This window comes from Plodia interpunctella, chromosome 17 (genome assembly GCF_027563975.2).
Source record: "Plodia interpunctella isolate USDA-ARS_2022_Savannah chromosome 17, ilPloInte3.2, whole genome shotgun sequence".
NCBI classification, from domain to species: Eukaryota; Metazoa; Arthropoda; class Insecta; order Lepidoptera; family Pyralidae; genus Plodia; species Plodia interpunctella.
This window is the reverse complement of record NC_071310.1, coordinates 4,125,094-4,142,336: the sequence shown is the minus strand read 5'-3', so window position 1 is coordinate 4,142,336 and position 17,243 is coordinate 4,125,094. Positions and strand designations below refer to the sequence as shown.

Below are 17,243 nucleotides of genomic sequence, written 5' to 3'. Positions count from 1 at the left end.
ATCATGGAATTAGTAGGTCCACTAATTCCATTGGTATAATTGATGTTTTTAAAATGATGGCACCGCCGCAGAGCACCACAATGTTTCTCCTCATTAGACAAGGGGAGTTTATACAAACTACCTAGGTACGTGCTTAGTTTACTGATTAGTGAGGTGAATTGCGGGTTCGCATTTCACTTCTCACCATCGAATCTTTTCGAAGTGAGATGCAGCGAACCAATCACAGTGTCATTGTAACGCAACGTCAACCATACCACAATGTGATTGGTTCACTGCATCTCACTTCGAATCGATTCGATGGTGAGAAGTGAAATGAAAACACCCACAGCATATAATATAGTCGCATTAAAACTGATAATGCATAGGCTAAAATTATTTTTGTGATAGTCCAGCAAAACTCCCACGGGTTCGGAGCCACTGGGTGGGTACAGCTAGTTACATATAAAATAAAATTAATTTCAATACATTTTAATGATCAACATCTTTATTGAAATATAACATATACATTTAAAATTATTCTAAACAATATTGGGGAACATAATTCTTGGGGCAGTCTGCAGACTTGATACATTGAATATTTATTACTACACTCCGAGCAGCAGAGCGACACCGGCGAGTGTCCAGCGAGTTGGCTTGTCCTTGGTCTTCAGATTGAAAGTCCACACAAACGTGGGTCCACGCATACTGAAATGGAAATTAAATAACTGTAATAAGTAGTTACACCTATTATATTGGCTCATGTGGAAAATTTCTCAGACGTAGAGTATTACGTGTGCAATGAATAAGACGGTGTGATTAATGATGAAAATACGAGTAGGTTGCCTGAGCTTAAAATATATAAATGCACTAAATAATTAAACACAAAAATTAAATGTCATTTTAATTGATCAATTTTAAACATTTATTATGTTTTGTTATCATCAAAGTATAATTATAACGTTTTTTGACTCAAACTTTTCTGATATCACGAGCCAACCATATAATTTTTTGTTTTTATCCCCCGACGACAGCCGGAGGGCAGTTCTATTTGTAACGTCTGTATCTGTATATATGTCTGCCGTGGCATCGTATCAGCCGATATAGTATTTTCATTTGATACAGAATTTAATAGAGAGTGTTCTTAGCTATGTTTGTACAACGTGTGTTTAGCCGTTTGGAAACCATCATCTTTTTTCTAGCAAATAGGAAGCTGCAAACTTCCACAGGTTATATTTTGGCATCGTAGTTAACCAAACGGCTGAATAGATTTTGATGCAGTTTTTTTATCGACACATGGAAAAAAGTATCTGACGAAGTATCTATTAGACTTGATGGCAACTACCCTATTCTACAGTATATATACTTGTAATACATAATAAGTATAGTAGATGTATAGTGTACATCTGAAGGTTCTCACCGGATCTTATAGACGGGGCACTCGTACACGTTGCGCGTGTCCTGCTTGTCCTGCGTGACGGCCTTGACGAAGATGACGGGCACGATGGGGAACAGCTCCATCATGCGCGACTCCACGATGCCCCCCGACGCCGTGTCCCAGCGCGCGCCCTCCATGTACAGGCCGTGGATGTTGGCGCCTTCGCGCGGCGGGGCGCTGTCACGCATTTTACATATAACTTTAAGGTTCACACTCTATCGGTGAATTTGTATATCGGTAACAGATAGTTGACGCAATTACGAAGTTTGTATCAGTGACGTACTTAGTTTATAATGCGGTATAATGCTTTACCCTAACTAAGAAGTGAGGATATTATATAGTTGATATGGTTAGTTTTTAGCAACATCGTTATGTTCTACATGGATAAATAGGAATTTATTTTGAAATACAAAACCTTTAACTATCACTGGGTGATAATGGAAGCTGCTCTAACGTTCTGTGTTGGCATTTATGAATTAATTAGTTGATTTAAACTACTAATGGCACTTAGTCAGAAAACCCTAACAATAAGCTAAATAAAAGTAATCATAATTTACTTGAAATCTGATCGCGTTTTCTTGGTGACGTCACAGTTGAGGCACATCTTGTCGAGCGGCCACTCGTTCTTCCTGGCCGTCTGCTGCATAATGGCTGTCAGGAACGACTGCGGGTTAAAGAACCCGGCTAGCCACACTGCCGGCGGCAACTGCAGGAGAAATTATTGTTATCTGCGATATAATGTAAATCACGTAAAATAATACTTCACTGATTTCAAAGTTATATATATTATATCATATACTTCACTGATTTCAAAGTTATATATATTATATCATATTTTTTAATTCCGCCAAAACGCAATAGCAAAACAAAGGAAAGCAAAAAAGCGTTGATTCACATACATTGAAGTCTCCGGACCAGTTCTCCAGTTCCACCAGCCGCAGACACAAGTCCGAGAACCAGGCGGCCAGCCCGAGCAGACTCGGGTACGCGAGCTTGGTCCACGAGTCCGGCACCTTGTCCATGAACAGGGACTCCATCAGCTTCTCCATGTCGCTGCTGATTGTCAGTTCACCCTGTCACACGCAAAAATATGATGTCAGGACAATATATAATACTTTTTATTAATAATTTTCATTAATTGATGTTTACAAAGCAATAGATTAAACGCAAGCAATGGATGTAAATTAATAGCGTATATAAATAGATAACGAAGCGCTCACTTCGAGAAATTCCCAATAACATGCAAATAATTCCTTTCAGTACCAAATGATGAATTTTTCGGAATAATGACACATTTGTTAATGAAATTATTTTTAACAATGCGACGTCTTGACGTTTATTATAATACGAACCTTCAAGCCGAGCTCGAGCTCCTTGAGCGACCTCCTGATCTCGCCCATGAGCCGGTTCATGCGCTCGCACTCCTGCAGCGCCACAATGGTGAAGGGCGTCAGCTCCTCCACTTTGCCCATCAGCTCCTGCAGATTGAACGGCTCGGGCACGCGGTCCATTATGTCGTCCAAGATGTAGCGAACCTAAAATGTGCTCGTTATCAAAGTCAAGAACTTTGGAATTTAAGTTTTATGCGAAACAAAGAAAGCGACAAGCAATGTACCATTTCTTCCTTGGTTGCTCCGCCACCAGCTTGAGCACCTGTGTCACGAGGTTGCATTTCAAACACCACCTATATGGAAACAAACATGTAATAAAATTGCTGTTATTAAAAAAACACTTTCGTGCAATTATTTACGTTATACTGACCCACACTGTTAACTGACGTCTTTAAAGAAAATATTACGATGATTTTTGTTGCGCCTTCTTCTTATCTGCGCTTTTTAAGTCAGCAGTAGATTTTCTTGACATAATAGTTTGAAAAAAAAAATTGTTTTTGCAAATCCAATCAATTCAGTTATTTGTAACGCAATAGAACAAAATAGTCAAAAATTTATTTACACAACGGTAGGTAAGTGGTAGACATGATAATAATTATTCGTGTAGTGATCTGACCTTGAACAATCTCTCAGAGACGGTGGTGAGATATCCGATCTCCGCGTTAGGATGTAGACCGTACAAATACGGAGTTTCGTCGGGTAAGAAGTCATCTATGTACTGATGGTATCCAACGTAGTCCGAGTTCGGCGGAGATATGAAACCTGGCGCCAACTGTGCTTCGCCGTCAACCTGTCCAAAAAAGTAAATGTCGTTGAGATTGTGATTGTGGTTGGTGCTGTCAATTAGCTTGTGTGCGTGATTGACTCGCTGTAATATTTACTAATAGTATTAAATCAAATTGTTATTAATACATACAACATATTAAGATTATTTTTACGCTAATCTCGGACTTCGCGGTGACAGCATCGAAAGTAACCCGGAATATGCGGAGATGAGTGAGTGACTAACATAGGTATGTGAATCTTATGTTATTAGAATTAAAAAAATATATTTATAAAATAACTATCGTGGTGTGCAATCACGCGTAACTTGACGAAGCTGGTCTAATAAAATTTGATCGAGTGAAGTATGTCTGGAAGTGGCTAGCAAATACTAACCAACTCGGGCACCATGTACTCGAGCAGGAAGGTGCGGCAGAGGCGGCGGTCCCAGTCGTCGGTGATGTGTCCGCCGTACATGATCTCCCCGAACAGGTAGCGCAGGTCCTCCCAGGGCACGCGGGGATTTGCTTCCAGATAGTTGAACAGCACGTACACGCAAATCGTCAAGTCACCGAAATTGAATGGGTACACTCTGAAATATTGCCGGTCTGAGTTAAAGATTAATTATTTTCCTTATCATGATTTCCCGGTTTCCTATTCAACCATTGAGCGTTGAAGTATTCTTTTATTCACTTAAATATCAAATAAACGTAACAATAAAGTTTCTTGAGAAGAAAAGGAAAAATGTTTTTTTCAACTCTCTTCTCATGGGTCCGCTGGAAGAAATTTCATTTGAAATAAGCAGCACCTTTATCCTTACTTTTCTATTTACTGTCTCTCTTGCATATCATCTCTGTATACATAAACTGTACTTATTAAAATTGATGGTTCTTTTCGAAGTTACCTGTTCCACCCCTGCGGACCGAATTTACGCCTCTCCGCAACTACGGCGTGGAAATAGCATAGTGCGAAAAGTACAGCCTTGAACTCTGCTTCCTTGCTGCACATTTCAAGAGTTTCCTGACTGAAGTTGTCCAGAGACTGAAAAAATTGTAATTGTAGCTGTATTTCATCTGAAGTAGGTTTAAATCCTAATTTGGTTAGAGATAACCACTACCTGTTTTAATGAATGCTGATCGGATAGTAACAGTAGCTTAGATAGATCATTTTCCAAATCGAGTGTGAACTGACCTTGTGCAAATTAGCCCACATTCCAATGGGCGGCTCATTGGTGATCTTGATGGCAGATTCTAGAATACCTTGCGGTATTATGTGGTACGCTGGATCCGCGGCCGGCTCAGCGCTCAAAAACAATCTGAAATCACATGTTTACTCGGTACCTATATTTTTAAGACATAAAAATACGATTCATCATGTTCGAAATGTACTTTATTTTTTCCATGCATAGATGAGCCAACGACAGTTCAGTTGAAAAAGTGGACCCTTGAGTTCCCGCTCGCCCCGAACGAACTGCGATCCTATTGTTTTTATTTTCTTCAGGGTCGAAGGATAAACGATCAAAGCAATATTAAAAGTACTTAATAAGGAACTTGCCTGTAATCTGGTAAGGGATTCTCAAATGTCTCTTCCTGTTTCTTCTCCAGTGTAGCGAGCCACTTGGCGACCAGATGGATATTCTGCAATATAACCCAATCTCCATTCGTGGAAGCCACGCCCATAGCTTCTTCAGCCACTACTTCTTGACCCTGTCCTAGAGACACGATGTGGAAATTCTTCTTGTCAGTTGAGAAACCTAACTTGCGACCCAATTTTTCAAGATCCTAGAAAGAGCAAAAGAGCTAGTAGTAGTAGTAGCGCATTACTCAAGCTTTAGGAAACATACGTAATGAAATCGAAGTAAATAAATATTTAAAGAATCGAATACATTGTGTAGGGTGGTAGATATTTGGTAATAAACATTGATTGAACATATACTTTCAGCGGGTCGACTCCAGGAGATAGAATGAAGAACATGGCGGTGGTGGCGTTGCTCTCTTGGAAAGACTTCTCAAGTGGAGGCGTCCGCGCTTCTACATACTTTGTACCCAAGTTCTCTTCACAGAACGCACTGAAAATAATTTTAAAATGAATGAATGAATGAATGAATAATTTTTATTTCAAGTAACCAGGACTCATTGTGTTAGTAGTACATAGAAACTATGTTAGTAGGGACACAAAATAGTTGTTTTTAAAGGGGCCATTCCTGCACCACTCCCCCCGAAAAGGCACATAAATCACCTTCTTCGGCAAACATCCCTGATTTCCCCCCCCCTGTATTATAATGTTCTAAATATTTCGAAAGAAATGGTTTTTTTTTCAAAACATCACCCGGTCGGATTAAAACATCTAACGAACCCGGAAGCATAAGACATGCGGTCCGGACGCAAGGCCCTCATGATGCACAGTCTCTGCAGAGGAGTCTTGTTCTTCCATTCACCGGGCAGCTTGTCTCTCTCCGGAGCTTCGCCGTCAGTGTACTTCTGCCATCTAAACAGTATATGCAATAGAGTGCAAAAAGACTGCCATTAAGAGTTTAATTAGAATTCTAGTCAAAGATGCTTAATTGATTATTATTATGTATAATAAAATAATAGTTATATATGACACGTGGTTAATATAAAACTGAATTTAGCTGACCTTTTAGAGGCTCCCTCGATATCTTTGTCCAAATTCTCGAAGGCGTCCATCTTACAGAGAGCGATGATGCCGCCCCATGAGTTGTTGCCGAGCCACGGGAAGGGAGAAACCTCGGGCGCCACAGCATACTTCAGCAGAAAGTCTAGCTCGCGCGGATCTACTTTACCCTCTGATTGTAGAATCTGACAATAATCATGCAGGTTTAGCAGTCAATAAAGCATTAGCTATTTTAACATGACATTTGAACAGGACAATGATATATAATAATAATTAGAACATTTGAACAAAAGTTTAATATTGATAAATATATCAACAAGGTTATTTTTGGAAAGATAAAAGGAACTAAGAAATTACTAACTTGCAGCGTGATGAGGAATAAAAATACGAGCTTATCTCTCTCAAACAAGCCTCTGCTGGTATACACAAACACCGAAAACGTGATACTATCCAACAGGTTCCTGACTCTTCCGTCCAAGTCTTCAGATACTTCCGCATTGGCCAGCGCGTCTTTGAACACCACGCTGTAGGCTTTCAGCGAGAATTGGTACATGGGATTGATTTTGAAAAGGTCATTCAAGATGAAGTACAAGAGTGAGGCGCGGCCGGCAGCTTTTCTGTAATGATGGCAATTACGAAAAACGTTATCGAATTCCACGACAGTTAGAATTTAAATAGTAATGTAACAGCCCATCCCATCACTTGGGTTGGATATAAACTGGTACTAGCCTGTATCTTTCTCTCGCCTCGTCAATCTTGACAGCGGTAATTTTACCCTCCTCTACTTTGATTTCAATATCAGCCGCGGTTTTCTTAGTGGTTTCCAAATTAATCACAAGGGCCGAATCACTGAGAATGTCTGGTCCGGCAGAAGACAGCCGTTTTAGCAGGTCGTCTTCAAGCGTTTTAAGGGTGATTTTGAAGTCATTCTGTTGTTTAGTGAGCCCGGCTCTTAGGGTTTCCAAGTCAGGACGCTCGGCTTTTACTACTTCACCCAGCAATTGTTCTTCTAGGCTGTAATGGTATAAAAAGATAAAATGTAAACCAAAAATACCTGTGATGAAATAGTCCGTTTATTCATAATTCATCACTTAAACTCACCCATCTTTTGTGACAGTGAAATTTATAAGAGTACATTGAGCCTGCATCTCAGGCTGGTAGTGAGGGTTGGCTAGCTTAGTTTGGATGATTAGCCTGAAACTAGGGTGGTAGTCGATTTCTCTGTCTCCAATCTACAAGAATCAAAAATTCAAATAAGTACCTATCAAATATAGAAGCGGTGGTGGTGTAATGGTTAATACTATGAATCGAAAGGCCTCAGGTTTGAATGCTACTCGTGCCACATGAGTTTGTCGATTTGACTTATGTATAGTAATTTTCATCGACCACCACTTGCTTCCGGTGGAGATGGGTGGTTGATTATCAACTTGTGTTTGAAATTGAAAGGGTTCAAAGAATTGAAATGCGGTTCATTTTATACCTGATTCATCATCAGCTAGGACAAAAATCCAGAACTTATAAATACTTTATAAATACTTGCACTTGCCTTAAGCACTTTGCCTTTACGAATGAGCACTCGTCCAAGCAGAGGATCCAGCACAGCATCGACCGTCTCCCCGATATTCTCCAGGAGCACCACATTGCCGTTGGTAACCGCTCGCTCGATGCGGTCGATGTAGTTCCGTTGCGTCAGACGAATCACCACCAACCCATCTCCGTATCTCGATTTTATCCATTTTATGCCCTGGCTGTATGCATGAGAATAGATCATTTCGAGAATAAGCAGCATAAACCGATATAATAAGTGATTTTCAACTTAAAACTTGCTGCATCCTAATCTGAATAGTTAGTAGACTATGTTGAGGTTTTAACTGATACTTACAGTTGAGGATCAATAATGAGGGGCCATCGAGCCGAATTGGTCAAAATAGTGGCATTCTCGGTACTCATGGTGTCCGTCGGCAGCCCCTCGTTGTTCCAGGTGGCCACCTGGGCGTCGTCCGTCAGCATCGACAGCGGGTCAAGACCTTCTGTCATGTCGATCTTTGGCTGTAAAGAAAGGAGAAAATCTCTTTAGTGTCACAGAGATAAATACTCTTTATGGAAGATTATGAACGCCGTTTACGTAATTTAAATCGAACTGTAATTATAATATCAATTTACTATCAGAATAGGAAAGAGTGAAAAAATCCAGTGTCGTGCTAGTGAGAAATAAGTAGAGTAGTAATTAACTCAATAAAAAATTGCGTGCCTAGAAATAGATTTAGAAAAAATCCAATTGGTCAATGTCAATTTTGACACACATAAATGAGCTTTACATATATTTTATCTAGTGAAATCCGAATATCATCACCTCTGAGCTGACTGTCAGGTAGACCTATTGGATAATTTAAGAAATGAGACGCACATTGGTCTTGGCGAGTGTGGGCATCCAGTCGTCGTTCATAAGCTGCTGTCGGTACCGGCGCATGAAGCACCCCACGTATGAGATGAAGGCGGTGACCAGCAACACGTCACCTGGCAGCATCACTCCTGATTCCTTCAGGTTCACCACTGTGGCTGACCATCTATCACATAATTCGATATTCAAGATTAGACGCCGATAACTACTTAGGAATAGGGATAATGACTAATAATAAAACTTTCGCATATACTTTTAATAAAATTTATATCTGGATCACCTGATATTACAGATGAAAATTGCGTAGTTTGTATGAGTGTTTTTATATACCACAATAGAAAACCATGTATGTCGAATCCGTTAAAGTGTGGAGCTGGCATAAGTAGCCGTCGGTACTAGTGCACTATTTTATTAAACTGTGTTCACCTGATTTTTTCAGATGCTAAGCCGTTTACGAGTCGATTGGCCAGATCAATCGTGGCGTTTGTTGCATCAGCTTCCGCTTGACACTTCATCTTCTCGTTCACGGCTTCTTGGAATGCTTTTAGCAATACTTCCAGTTTTTCTTCCAATTCCTGGTGAAAGAATAGAAAAGAGGATTAGTATTAGTATGATCTATTACTAATTAATTGTGATATAATACAAAAATAATTCGAAAAGTAGGAAAATAGGTGTGGGTGGGTAAAATGGAAATTTTGCGGCCACTTACCAAACCTATGATTTTTTGGAAGAACATCAAAACTATATTTTATTTTTGGGGGAAAATAAATAATTTAAAAACACATATTATGTCAGCTCCAAATTTACATAGAAAAATACTACAGTAGGTACTACTTAAATATGTTTCTTTAAGTATTTATGAAATAACAATAAAATTGTCCCTGACTGTTAAAAAAATAATGACGCCTCTAGTTCATACAAAATTATCCAAACTACATTTGACAAATAACCTGGATCTGCTCAGTGAGGAAGGACAGCTTGTCCCTAGCGGCTTGCAGCTCGGCGTTGGCGGCGTTGAGAGCCCTTCGCTTGGGCTCGACCACCACGTACACGTCGTAGAACTTGCAGATGTTGATCACCCACGCGCACAGACCGGCCGCAGCCGCCGACTTCGACATTATGAACTCTGCGTTGAATTCCGGATTCTTGATGTATGGTTGCACAGCCTAGAATATGGCATTAAGTAAAGTGATAAGATGATTGGAATTTGAGCACTAGGATAAGCTCATTGCAATACATGTTATAACCAGTTATTAAGGCTACACACGTTATATATTTTCATTGGAACATTATGTAGTTATGATTATTTACCTTTATAACGTCTGGATGAATATTTTCTTTGTCATAATACACCAAGTCGTACAAAAACTGATCTACTTTAGCCATCATGAGCTGAAAAAAAACGATAAAGTTAATTTTCGTGGTAACACATATATAAGACGATACATAATACACCTGTAAGTATTCGCTTACTGACACACCTAATTAGCAGAGAATAATGATTACCTTGCAAGCCTTCCAAGACCTATCCTTCGGGATCTTGCCTTTCTTAGAGAACAGCACAAGCACGGCCGCGGTGACGTTAACGACAGCGTCGGGCGGCGAGCCGAAGGACTTCAACTCAGTCAGGTTGTTCTTGTTAAGCGTGTTCAGCGCCTCCTGCGCGGCCATCAACGCAGGCTCAGCTTTCGCCAAGTCATCGGCGCAAATCTTCGCCTTTATTGTGACGTCTTCTTCAATCACTTTCACCTTCTTTTCCTCTTCGGCAGCTGTTGACGACGACAAATTGTTGTGATTGTAGTGTTATATTTACATTAAATAGATGACCTTATTATCATTAGGGGATATCTGTGAAGGCTGTAGTAATTTTAGAAGAAAAGGCAACCATTTTTACCAGTGATGTTTAAATGCATAATTACCGAATGCTTTTTCTTTAGACACTTTGTCACTCTCAGCTCCGACAACTTCAATCAATTCTTCTGCTGCCTTATTCTTGACCTTCAGTAAAATTTCTTGCTCAGCGAGAGTAACCTTTAAAGGAGAACGACAATTTTGGCCATGGTTATTACATAAGTATAAATAAATACGAAATACGCTCTCAATCCAGTATCCGAAAATGTATGAAAATGTACTTAAATCATTTGAACTGTTAAAATTCACTATAAATAAAGAGAAAAGTATTGCCAACCTTGAGAACAGCTACATCAGCAGCACAAGAAGCTAACTTCTCAAGACCATTTTCAAGTCTTTGAATCATCATAATCAAGTTTTTCGTCTTCTCATTGAGGAGTTTGGAATACAAAGCAATTTGTTCCAAGAAAGTTTTGGGTGTGGTATAATTATAACGCTTCTCATTTTGGAAGTACACCGCGGACATCGCGTTCACGCTTTGATGCACATGGGACATGAAGTTTGACACGGGCTCAACGAGATGTACCTGGAAATAATAAAAAAACACTCAGAACAATTTTTGCTCCTATCTAGGTTTAAGGTCGGCTGAAAGAAATTGCTTATATGATAAGTCCGTCTTTAAGCTCATTTTTGTAAATGGTATGAATACCAAGTTGTAACATATGTTTCTTTTGTAAATGTTGCAATAAAGAGTTCATCTATATATCTAGTTTTAATTTCTTCATGAAAGTTTAAATGCGTACCGGCAAAGATTCCACTTCGGCTAAGAACCGCTTGGAGACAGACCTCAAGGCTTCACGCGGCCACTCGTGGAACCAGTTGATGGCTGTGCAGTTGACTATGGATGGGAATTTACGCGCTCGGACACGCAGCGTGGCTCCCACCGGGGAGAAACATAACACCACCTGTTTTGTGTACGAAAAGAACATTAAGAAAATTGCTTAGGTATTAAATTTGTTTAGTTTTTAACAACGACAATAGACGTACCTTTAACATGGATCTAACTCGATTGATAAAGAATCTCCAGCAATTTTCACGAGTGTCTGGCACACCTGATGCTTTGGTCTGTTGGAAAAGACAAAATAATTAAATAAATAGACATAAAACAACAGACAGAAATAAGTAACAAGCTTTTATTTTGTATCAAATGTTAAGATCCGTGATGGTTAGTTAGGGCACAGAGTATAATCTAAATTCACCTCGCCGCGTACTCCATTGATAATATTTTCAATTTCATCATCAGCCAACAACTCCGGAATCTCTCCAGAGGCCAATAAGTCGTTAATGAGCACCAGGAACCTCTCTTCAGCAACCTGTGCGTCCGTCATCAAGAACATGTTACCGATGTTCTTTAGACCCGCTTTTATGTACAGGAGAGCTGGTAAAGGAAAATTAGTATTATTATACTAAATTAGTCATCGAACATATATTTTTGTGTCATGAGCATCGAAATAATAATACTAGCGTACATACTTTCTGGTTGGTCATAAACATTATTTTCAATTCTTACCCAGATCAACCTTGAGATCGTTAATGCTGTATCCTTTACGCAGTTGTATCTGGAAGACCTCCAGCGAGGAGATAAAGGCCGAGAGTCGGGACAGGGACTGCTTTCCTGAGCCACCGACGCCGACTAGCAACGCATTTCCACGTGGCGCTTCGAGGATGCGATTGATCCTATGAATGAAATGGTAAGTATAAATAATTACAATAAAGAAATAAATGCACAGCACTCAACCGCCCTTACTAAGCATAAAGCTTCTTATGGCAGGTCCGGCGGACACAAAAACTGGCACATCACAAGGACCGCAAGTTTACAAGCAAAATTTTAAAGCAAACGGACTATACTTAAAACGAATCACATGTAATGAATGTATTAATATGTATTAACATTGAAATTATTCAATTTCAATATAATCTTATATACTTGATTGTTTTGACGTGAAGCATCTTTAAAATCATAAGTGTTGATAAGATAACTTAATTCATGTTATAAACTTGTTAGCTAATGAAACGTTGCACTTACCTACAAATATGGTACATGGCGTCCTCGAACAGCACCAGGTTCATAGTAGCTACCATGTCGTTGTACGCGGACAGTGACTCGTCCAATAACTTTTTGATTTGTGGCCAATCCCGTATTGGGAAATATTTCGGATCACCGATTCCCTCCGCGAAATGGCAGTAGATCAACGGCTTCTCAAACACCACATTCTCATCGTAGTCCTGGAAAAATATTTTGATAGACCCTGTTAATGTATCAGACCAGATAGTTTTAGTAAGTTCGATGGTATATAGGTAGAAACTTCGTGAATACCTCGCAATTCTTCTTGATGACCTCAGTGATTAGTTTTTGGAAGTTTTCTATGTCAGATGTATCTACCAGTTTGTCAGAGTATACTCGGGTGGCCTCGTGCATCCACAGCCTAATGAGCTCGGACTGTTGTTTAATTGCATCTCCGGTCGTGAAAAGTATGCCCTGTTAACAGTATAAATATAAGAAGTCTCTTCACCCTCATCACTTTGATTTATCGTAATTAATTAGAAAATAAAGAGACGGATAGCGCAAGCGTACATGTTAAATGCAGATGCCAATTTGAACCCCCACCTGGAAGATATTAGACAAGTCTCTCAAGTTGAAAATATAATGAAACTTGATGGCAGTAGGCAGGAACATGGAAGAGAGTTTGTTGTGCAACGCCAACGCGGCGTTGACCAAAGGCTCCGCGTATCGGATGACAGGCATACTGAACTTGTTCAGCGGATTAGCCATGTGCTGCGACAATATCTGCTTGTAGATGTGGAAGCACGCGTCTAGTCCGGGGAAACTGAAATTTTATAAACGCTATTTATTCATAAAATATTGTAAATATTCATCATTGAATTCACGACAAAGAAAAAGAAGATGAATGACAAATATGAATGAAAATCGAATCTATGTAATGGGAATACATTCCCATTACATATATAAGGTATAAAAATTAGAATATTTTTACCTCACGGCAAAAGTACAGAAATGTCTTTGTAACCGAGAATCAATAGTGAAAGAGCCAGCCGTTGGATTCATACATGACACGAACATACAGTTCGATATGTCTTTCAGACTCAGTTTTTGCCTGTCGTACCTAAAAAAATTGCGCCATATTAATATGGTTTCTAAAAATAAAGACAACTTTGTAATAACAGACAGAGAGCAGCGGAGACATCTAATTAGGAGGAAGGAACTCAAAAAGTCAAAAAAGTTATGATCTACAATTTGTCTGGACTTACCAATGCTTATAATCCATAAACTGCCTGACAAGGGTATGTGGCTGCACTGTACCATAAGTATCGACCTCGGGCATGTTCAAGTCGTCCACGAAATATATCATGAACTTACTGCCGGGTGGGCCAAAGTTACGACCTGACTTCTTCTCGAGAGGTTTTTCAAGTACTTTTTGAATCATCTCTGCAATTAAAAACAATATATTTGTTACATTATAATATATTTTGGACATTTATCGTGTAAATATATAATAACAAACATTTTATGTCTCGTTTAGTGTCCGCCAAATGGATGAAGATATTCGTTATTTTGACAACTAATTCTCGATTACTACCTATTTGTTCAAAAATTAAAAGAACAAATAAACTCGATTAAATGATAACAAAGAGTTATTTTATTTGCTGACCAGAAGTGGTGTAGAAATTAAGTGAAACATTAGTGATGGCGTAAGAGTCTGGCAGCGCATTTAGCTTGGCTGCAAAGCTGACGGTCTTGCCGCTGCCGGCGCTGCCGACCAGCATCACGGGCTTCTGCTTCGCGATCAGCAGGTCCATGAAGAATCTGATGCGAGTCGTCTCCGAGGTCGACACCAGACAGGACTGCATAAAAATACATAAGAAATGTTTCAATTGATTCCTATGAAAATTAGGGGAGGCTTTTATCCAGCTAAAAAGCTAGTAGTAGCTAGTAAATTTTATTCACAGCAAAGCAATCATACTTTTCTTATGAGCTGAGCGATTTTGGTACAATAAAAATGTGAAAAATGTACATTTAGTTAAGATATGACAAGCGAAGCGAAAAATATAGTTCCAATTTAGCACCAAATAAAAGTATTACGTAGGTTACATTTTAAACTATATTCTTTTATTATTAAACTAGTTGTTCACCGCTAACTTTACAAACATACATTCATACAAAAAATGTATTTTTTCCCCAAGTAAAATATTAGACCTCGATCGCTTCGCTCCCTCGGTCAATAAAAGAATATAGTTTGTAAGTAATGTTTTTACCTGCAATGGTAAATCAGGGTCTAATTCAAACGATTCCACTTTCTCAGACCAGGGCAACATCTTCTTCGTCTCCGGGTCGATGAAGAAGCTGAACACGTTTCCGGAGGATGGGAACTTTATCTGCTTGAACTCGTTGCAGAACCACTTGCTGAACTCATTGCGCCAATCCACCAGCTGGTCTTGGAACAGAGCGGAGCCGAAGCCCCACACTATAGAAAATACGAAATAGGTTTCGTACCTGGGGAATAAATTAATATATGTAGCTAGTTATAGCTCTGGTAGACATAGGAACTTACCAATATTGATGGAAAAATTTATTCAAAACTCCTCTATAGTAACCAATAGATGTACTAGTACTAATTAAGGAATAAAAAATAATGTTTCTACTAAATTTACAAAATTTAGATCTGGGTGGGATGGGTGGTCCTTAGTATTTTTTAAGAAGTACTTCTTCTGAAACAGGTAACACAACTTTTGTATCTGTTTCATCTCAATGAGAGTGCGGGCTTAATGGACTTTTATTTCTTGCAGGACGCCTGTAGTGACGGATTGTAATTATCAAACAGTAATAATACTTTTATTAATGATTGACAAACCATTCTTTAGGACAGTCCGATGGCAGGAGATTCTTGTTGAGGAAGCATTCGAGTAAATAGCACGTCAGTTGTATCTGCTGCAGCTCCGTGAGGGGCGTGATGCGCTTGTATTTCTTACACGACTCCAACAGAGATGGGATATACTTGTCAAACATCACCGTTAACATCGCTTTCTCCGATTCGTCGTCACGAGTGGTGTCGATCCATGAAGCTACGAATCTGAATCACATAATTTTTTACGAATTGTTCCAATATACATCTAATCTACCTACTTTTTGAGAAACACGAAAGTTCACATGGGAATTATTGCCTTTGTTATCTTATTTTTTTTATCAAAGATGTAAATATAATATAAACACGATTTAAGGATATATTTAAAATGAATTCGTTAGTTACTTACGGATTCCAACCCAAATCTTGCGGATTAATATACAAAATACCAGCACGAGATACGGTAGCAGGAGTAGCAGTCCTTAAATTGGAGATTTCAAACAAAAGCCTCATGGATTTTGTGAGAGCAATTCGTTCGTTACTGGCTAACGTCAACACTTTGTTGTCATCCATCAAAGTGTTCAAACTTTCTATCCACATGGGATCGATGTCACCATCCAAAACAATCCACTTCGGACCATCTCCAGGCATATTTGCCATATCTCTCATGATATTTGAAAATAGACCATCTTTCCACTCTCTTGTAGCAGGGTTAATAATTCCAAACAACTCGTCATTTGTTACTGCTTTAGGGTCTAAATCATTATAATAAGGTTTGAGTTTTAACATATGGTAGGTTCTATTGAGACATTGCCATACCATAGATTTTCCAGTACCAGCGAATCCATCAATAAATACAGAATGTCTCACAGCAAACAGTTCTACTAATTGTACCATCTAAAAACATAAAAATTATATTGAAACTCTTAATACATAAATAATCACTTAATAGCTGTGACACAAAAAATGTATGTTAAATACCTTAAGTATAAAACCAGGTTCTGGCTGTAGTTTCATGGAAATAGCTCCTTCTACCAAACTCTTTTCGAAATCAAAATCACGTTTTCTGGGGACATCGAGTGCTGGGAACAAATCACCAATCAGACCCATGAAGACAGGAGTGTCATCCGTCACAATTTTGGGGATATTGAAATCTCTCAATGCTCTCATCAACACTTGATCTTCTGGACGAAGGCGATCACCTCGCTAAAAGATAACATGAAAATAAAATGAACTCATTATTTGCTAATTACTTAATATATATATAATAATAATTCATCGTTATCCCATATTGTCGTGTTTTGCAGTAACCTACCTTCAATGAGCCGGCAACGACAAGCACCGACTTAATTGCTCTTAGTCCCCAATCGTAATGGTCCTGTTTAGAAAGCAGCTCTCGACACAGCATGTACAAGGTGATGAACTTTCGCGCTAGAAGACGCGCATCCTGGAACCCTTCGGCCACCAACATGATTTCGCAGATCAGCTCGAAGTCGGGTACTACCATGGCACATGGTCTAAAATTAAAATTAATTAATATATATTTTACTAATAGTTCCACAAACAGAGTACAATATATTATAGATATCAAATTTCAAAAATACTTACCTAAACAAGGCCTTAAGATTTTCTGGCAGCTCCGTTCTACCGGCGTACCCAGGGTTCATCGTAATGAACATACCCACTGTGGGTATAAGAGTTATATACTCTCCCATGAAGTCGAACTTCTTCTTCTTGGTCTTGATGGCATCCAACACGCTCTTCACCTGCACGGATACCACAGACAACACTTCGACCGAGATCCTATTAAACTCATCGAAACATCCCCAGGCGCCGGTTTGAGCCAGACCTAAAATTAATAAGAATAC

General features: G+C 39.1%; 1 protein-coding gene across 1 annotated transcript in view; it reads right to left on the bottom strand.

Annotated features, from left to right (window-relative positions):
* Window positions 1-471: 471 nt before the first annotated feature.
* LOC128677107 (dynein beta chain, ciliary-like) overlaps window positions 472-17,243 on the bottom strand; it is a 35,187-nt gene continuing 18,415 nt past the window's right edge. The window contains exons 40-81 of the mRNA XM_053757716.1: window positions 16,984-17,224; window positions 16,691-16,892; window positions 16,357-16,581; window positions 15,785-16,272; window positions 15,385-15,603; window positions 14,789-15,026; window positions 14,185-14,377; window positions 13,784-13,961; window positions 13,510-13,638; window positions 13,122-13,341; window positions 12,831-12,992; window positions 12,540-12,739; window positions 12,024-12,190; window positions 11,713-11,891; window positions 11,501-11,578; window positions 11,257-11,418; window positions 10,791-11,039; window positions 10,522-10,633; window positions 10,109-10,371; window positions 9,914-9,994; window positions 9,553-9,768; window positions 9,029-9,177; window positions 8,609-8,768; window positions 8,084-8,250; window positions 7,748-7,949; window positions 7,303-7,433; window positions 6,931-7,215; window positions 6,563-6,818; window positions 6,205-6,386; window positions 5,923-6,054; window positions 5,503-5,635; window positions 5,122-5,348; window positions 4,759-4,882; window positions 4,472-4,608; window positions 3,964-4,159; window positions 3,422-3,595; window positions 3,030-3,098; window positions 2,767-2,949; window positions 2,314-2,487; window positions 1,972-2,120; window positions 1,397-1,591; window positions 472-684 (exon numbers count right to left, since the gene is read on the bottom strand). Coding sequence (XP_053613691.1) covers window positions 585-684; window positions 1,397-1,591; window positions 1,972-2,120; window positions 2,314-2,487; window positions 2,767-2,949; window positions 3,030-3,098; window positions 3,422-3,595; window positions 3,964-4,159; window positions 4,472-4,608; window positions 4,759-4,882; window positions 5,122-5,348; window positions 5,503-5,635; window positions 5,923-6,054; window positions 6,205-6,386; window positions 6,563-6,818; window positions 6,931-7,215; window positions 7,303-7,433; window positions 7,748-7,949; window positions 8,084-8,250; window positions 8,609-8,768; window positions 9,029-9,177; window positions 9,553-9,768; window positions 9,914-9,994; window positions 10,109-10,371; window positions 10,522-10,633; window positions 10,791-11,039; window positions 11,257-11,418; window positions 11,501-11,578; window positions 11,713-11,891; window positions 12,024-12,190; window positions 12,540-12,739; window positions 12,831-12,992; window positions 13,122-13,341; window positions 13,510-13,638; window positions 13,784-13,961; window positions 14,185-14,377; window positions 14,789-15,026; window positions 15,385-15,603; window positions 15,785-16,272; window positions 16,357-16,581; window positions 16,691-16,892; window positions 16,984-17,224 — 7,727 coding nt within the window. The 3' untranslated portion in view covers window positions 472-584. The remainder of the gene's footprint in view (window positions 685-1,396; window positions 1,592-1,971; window positions 2,121-2,313; window positions 2,488-2,766; window positions 2,950-3,029; window positions 3,099-3,421; window positions 3,596-3,963; window positions 4,160-4,471; window positions 4,609-4,758; window positions 4,883-5,121; window positions 5,349-5,502; window positions 5,636-5,922; window positions 6,055-6,204; window positions 6,387-6,562; window positions 6,819-6,930; window positions 7,216-7,302; window positions 7,434-7,747; window positions 7,950-8,083; window positions 8,251-8,608; window positions 8,769-9,028; window positions 9,178-9,552; window positions 9,769-9,913; window positions 9,995-10,108; window positions 10,372-10,521; window positions 10,634-10,790; window positions 11,040-11,256; window positions 11,419-11,500; window positions 11,579-11,712; window positions 11,892-12,023; window positions 12,191-12,539; window positions 12,740-12,830; window positions 12,993-13,121; window positions 13,342-13,509; window positions 13,639-13,783; window positions 13,962-14,184; window positions 14,378-14,788; window positions 15,027-15,384; window positions 15,604-15,784; window positions 16,273-16,356; window positions 16,582-16,690; window positions 16,893-16,983; window positions 17,225-17,243) is intronic.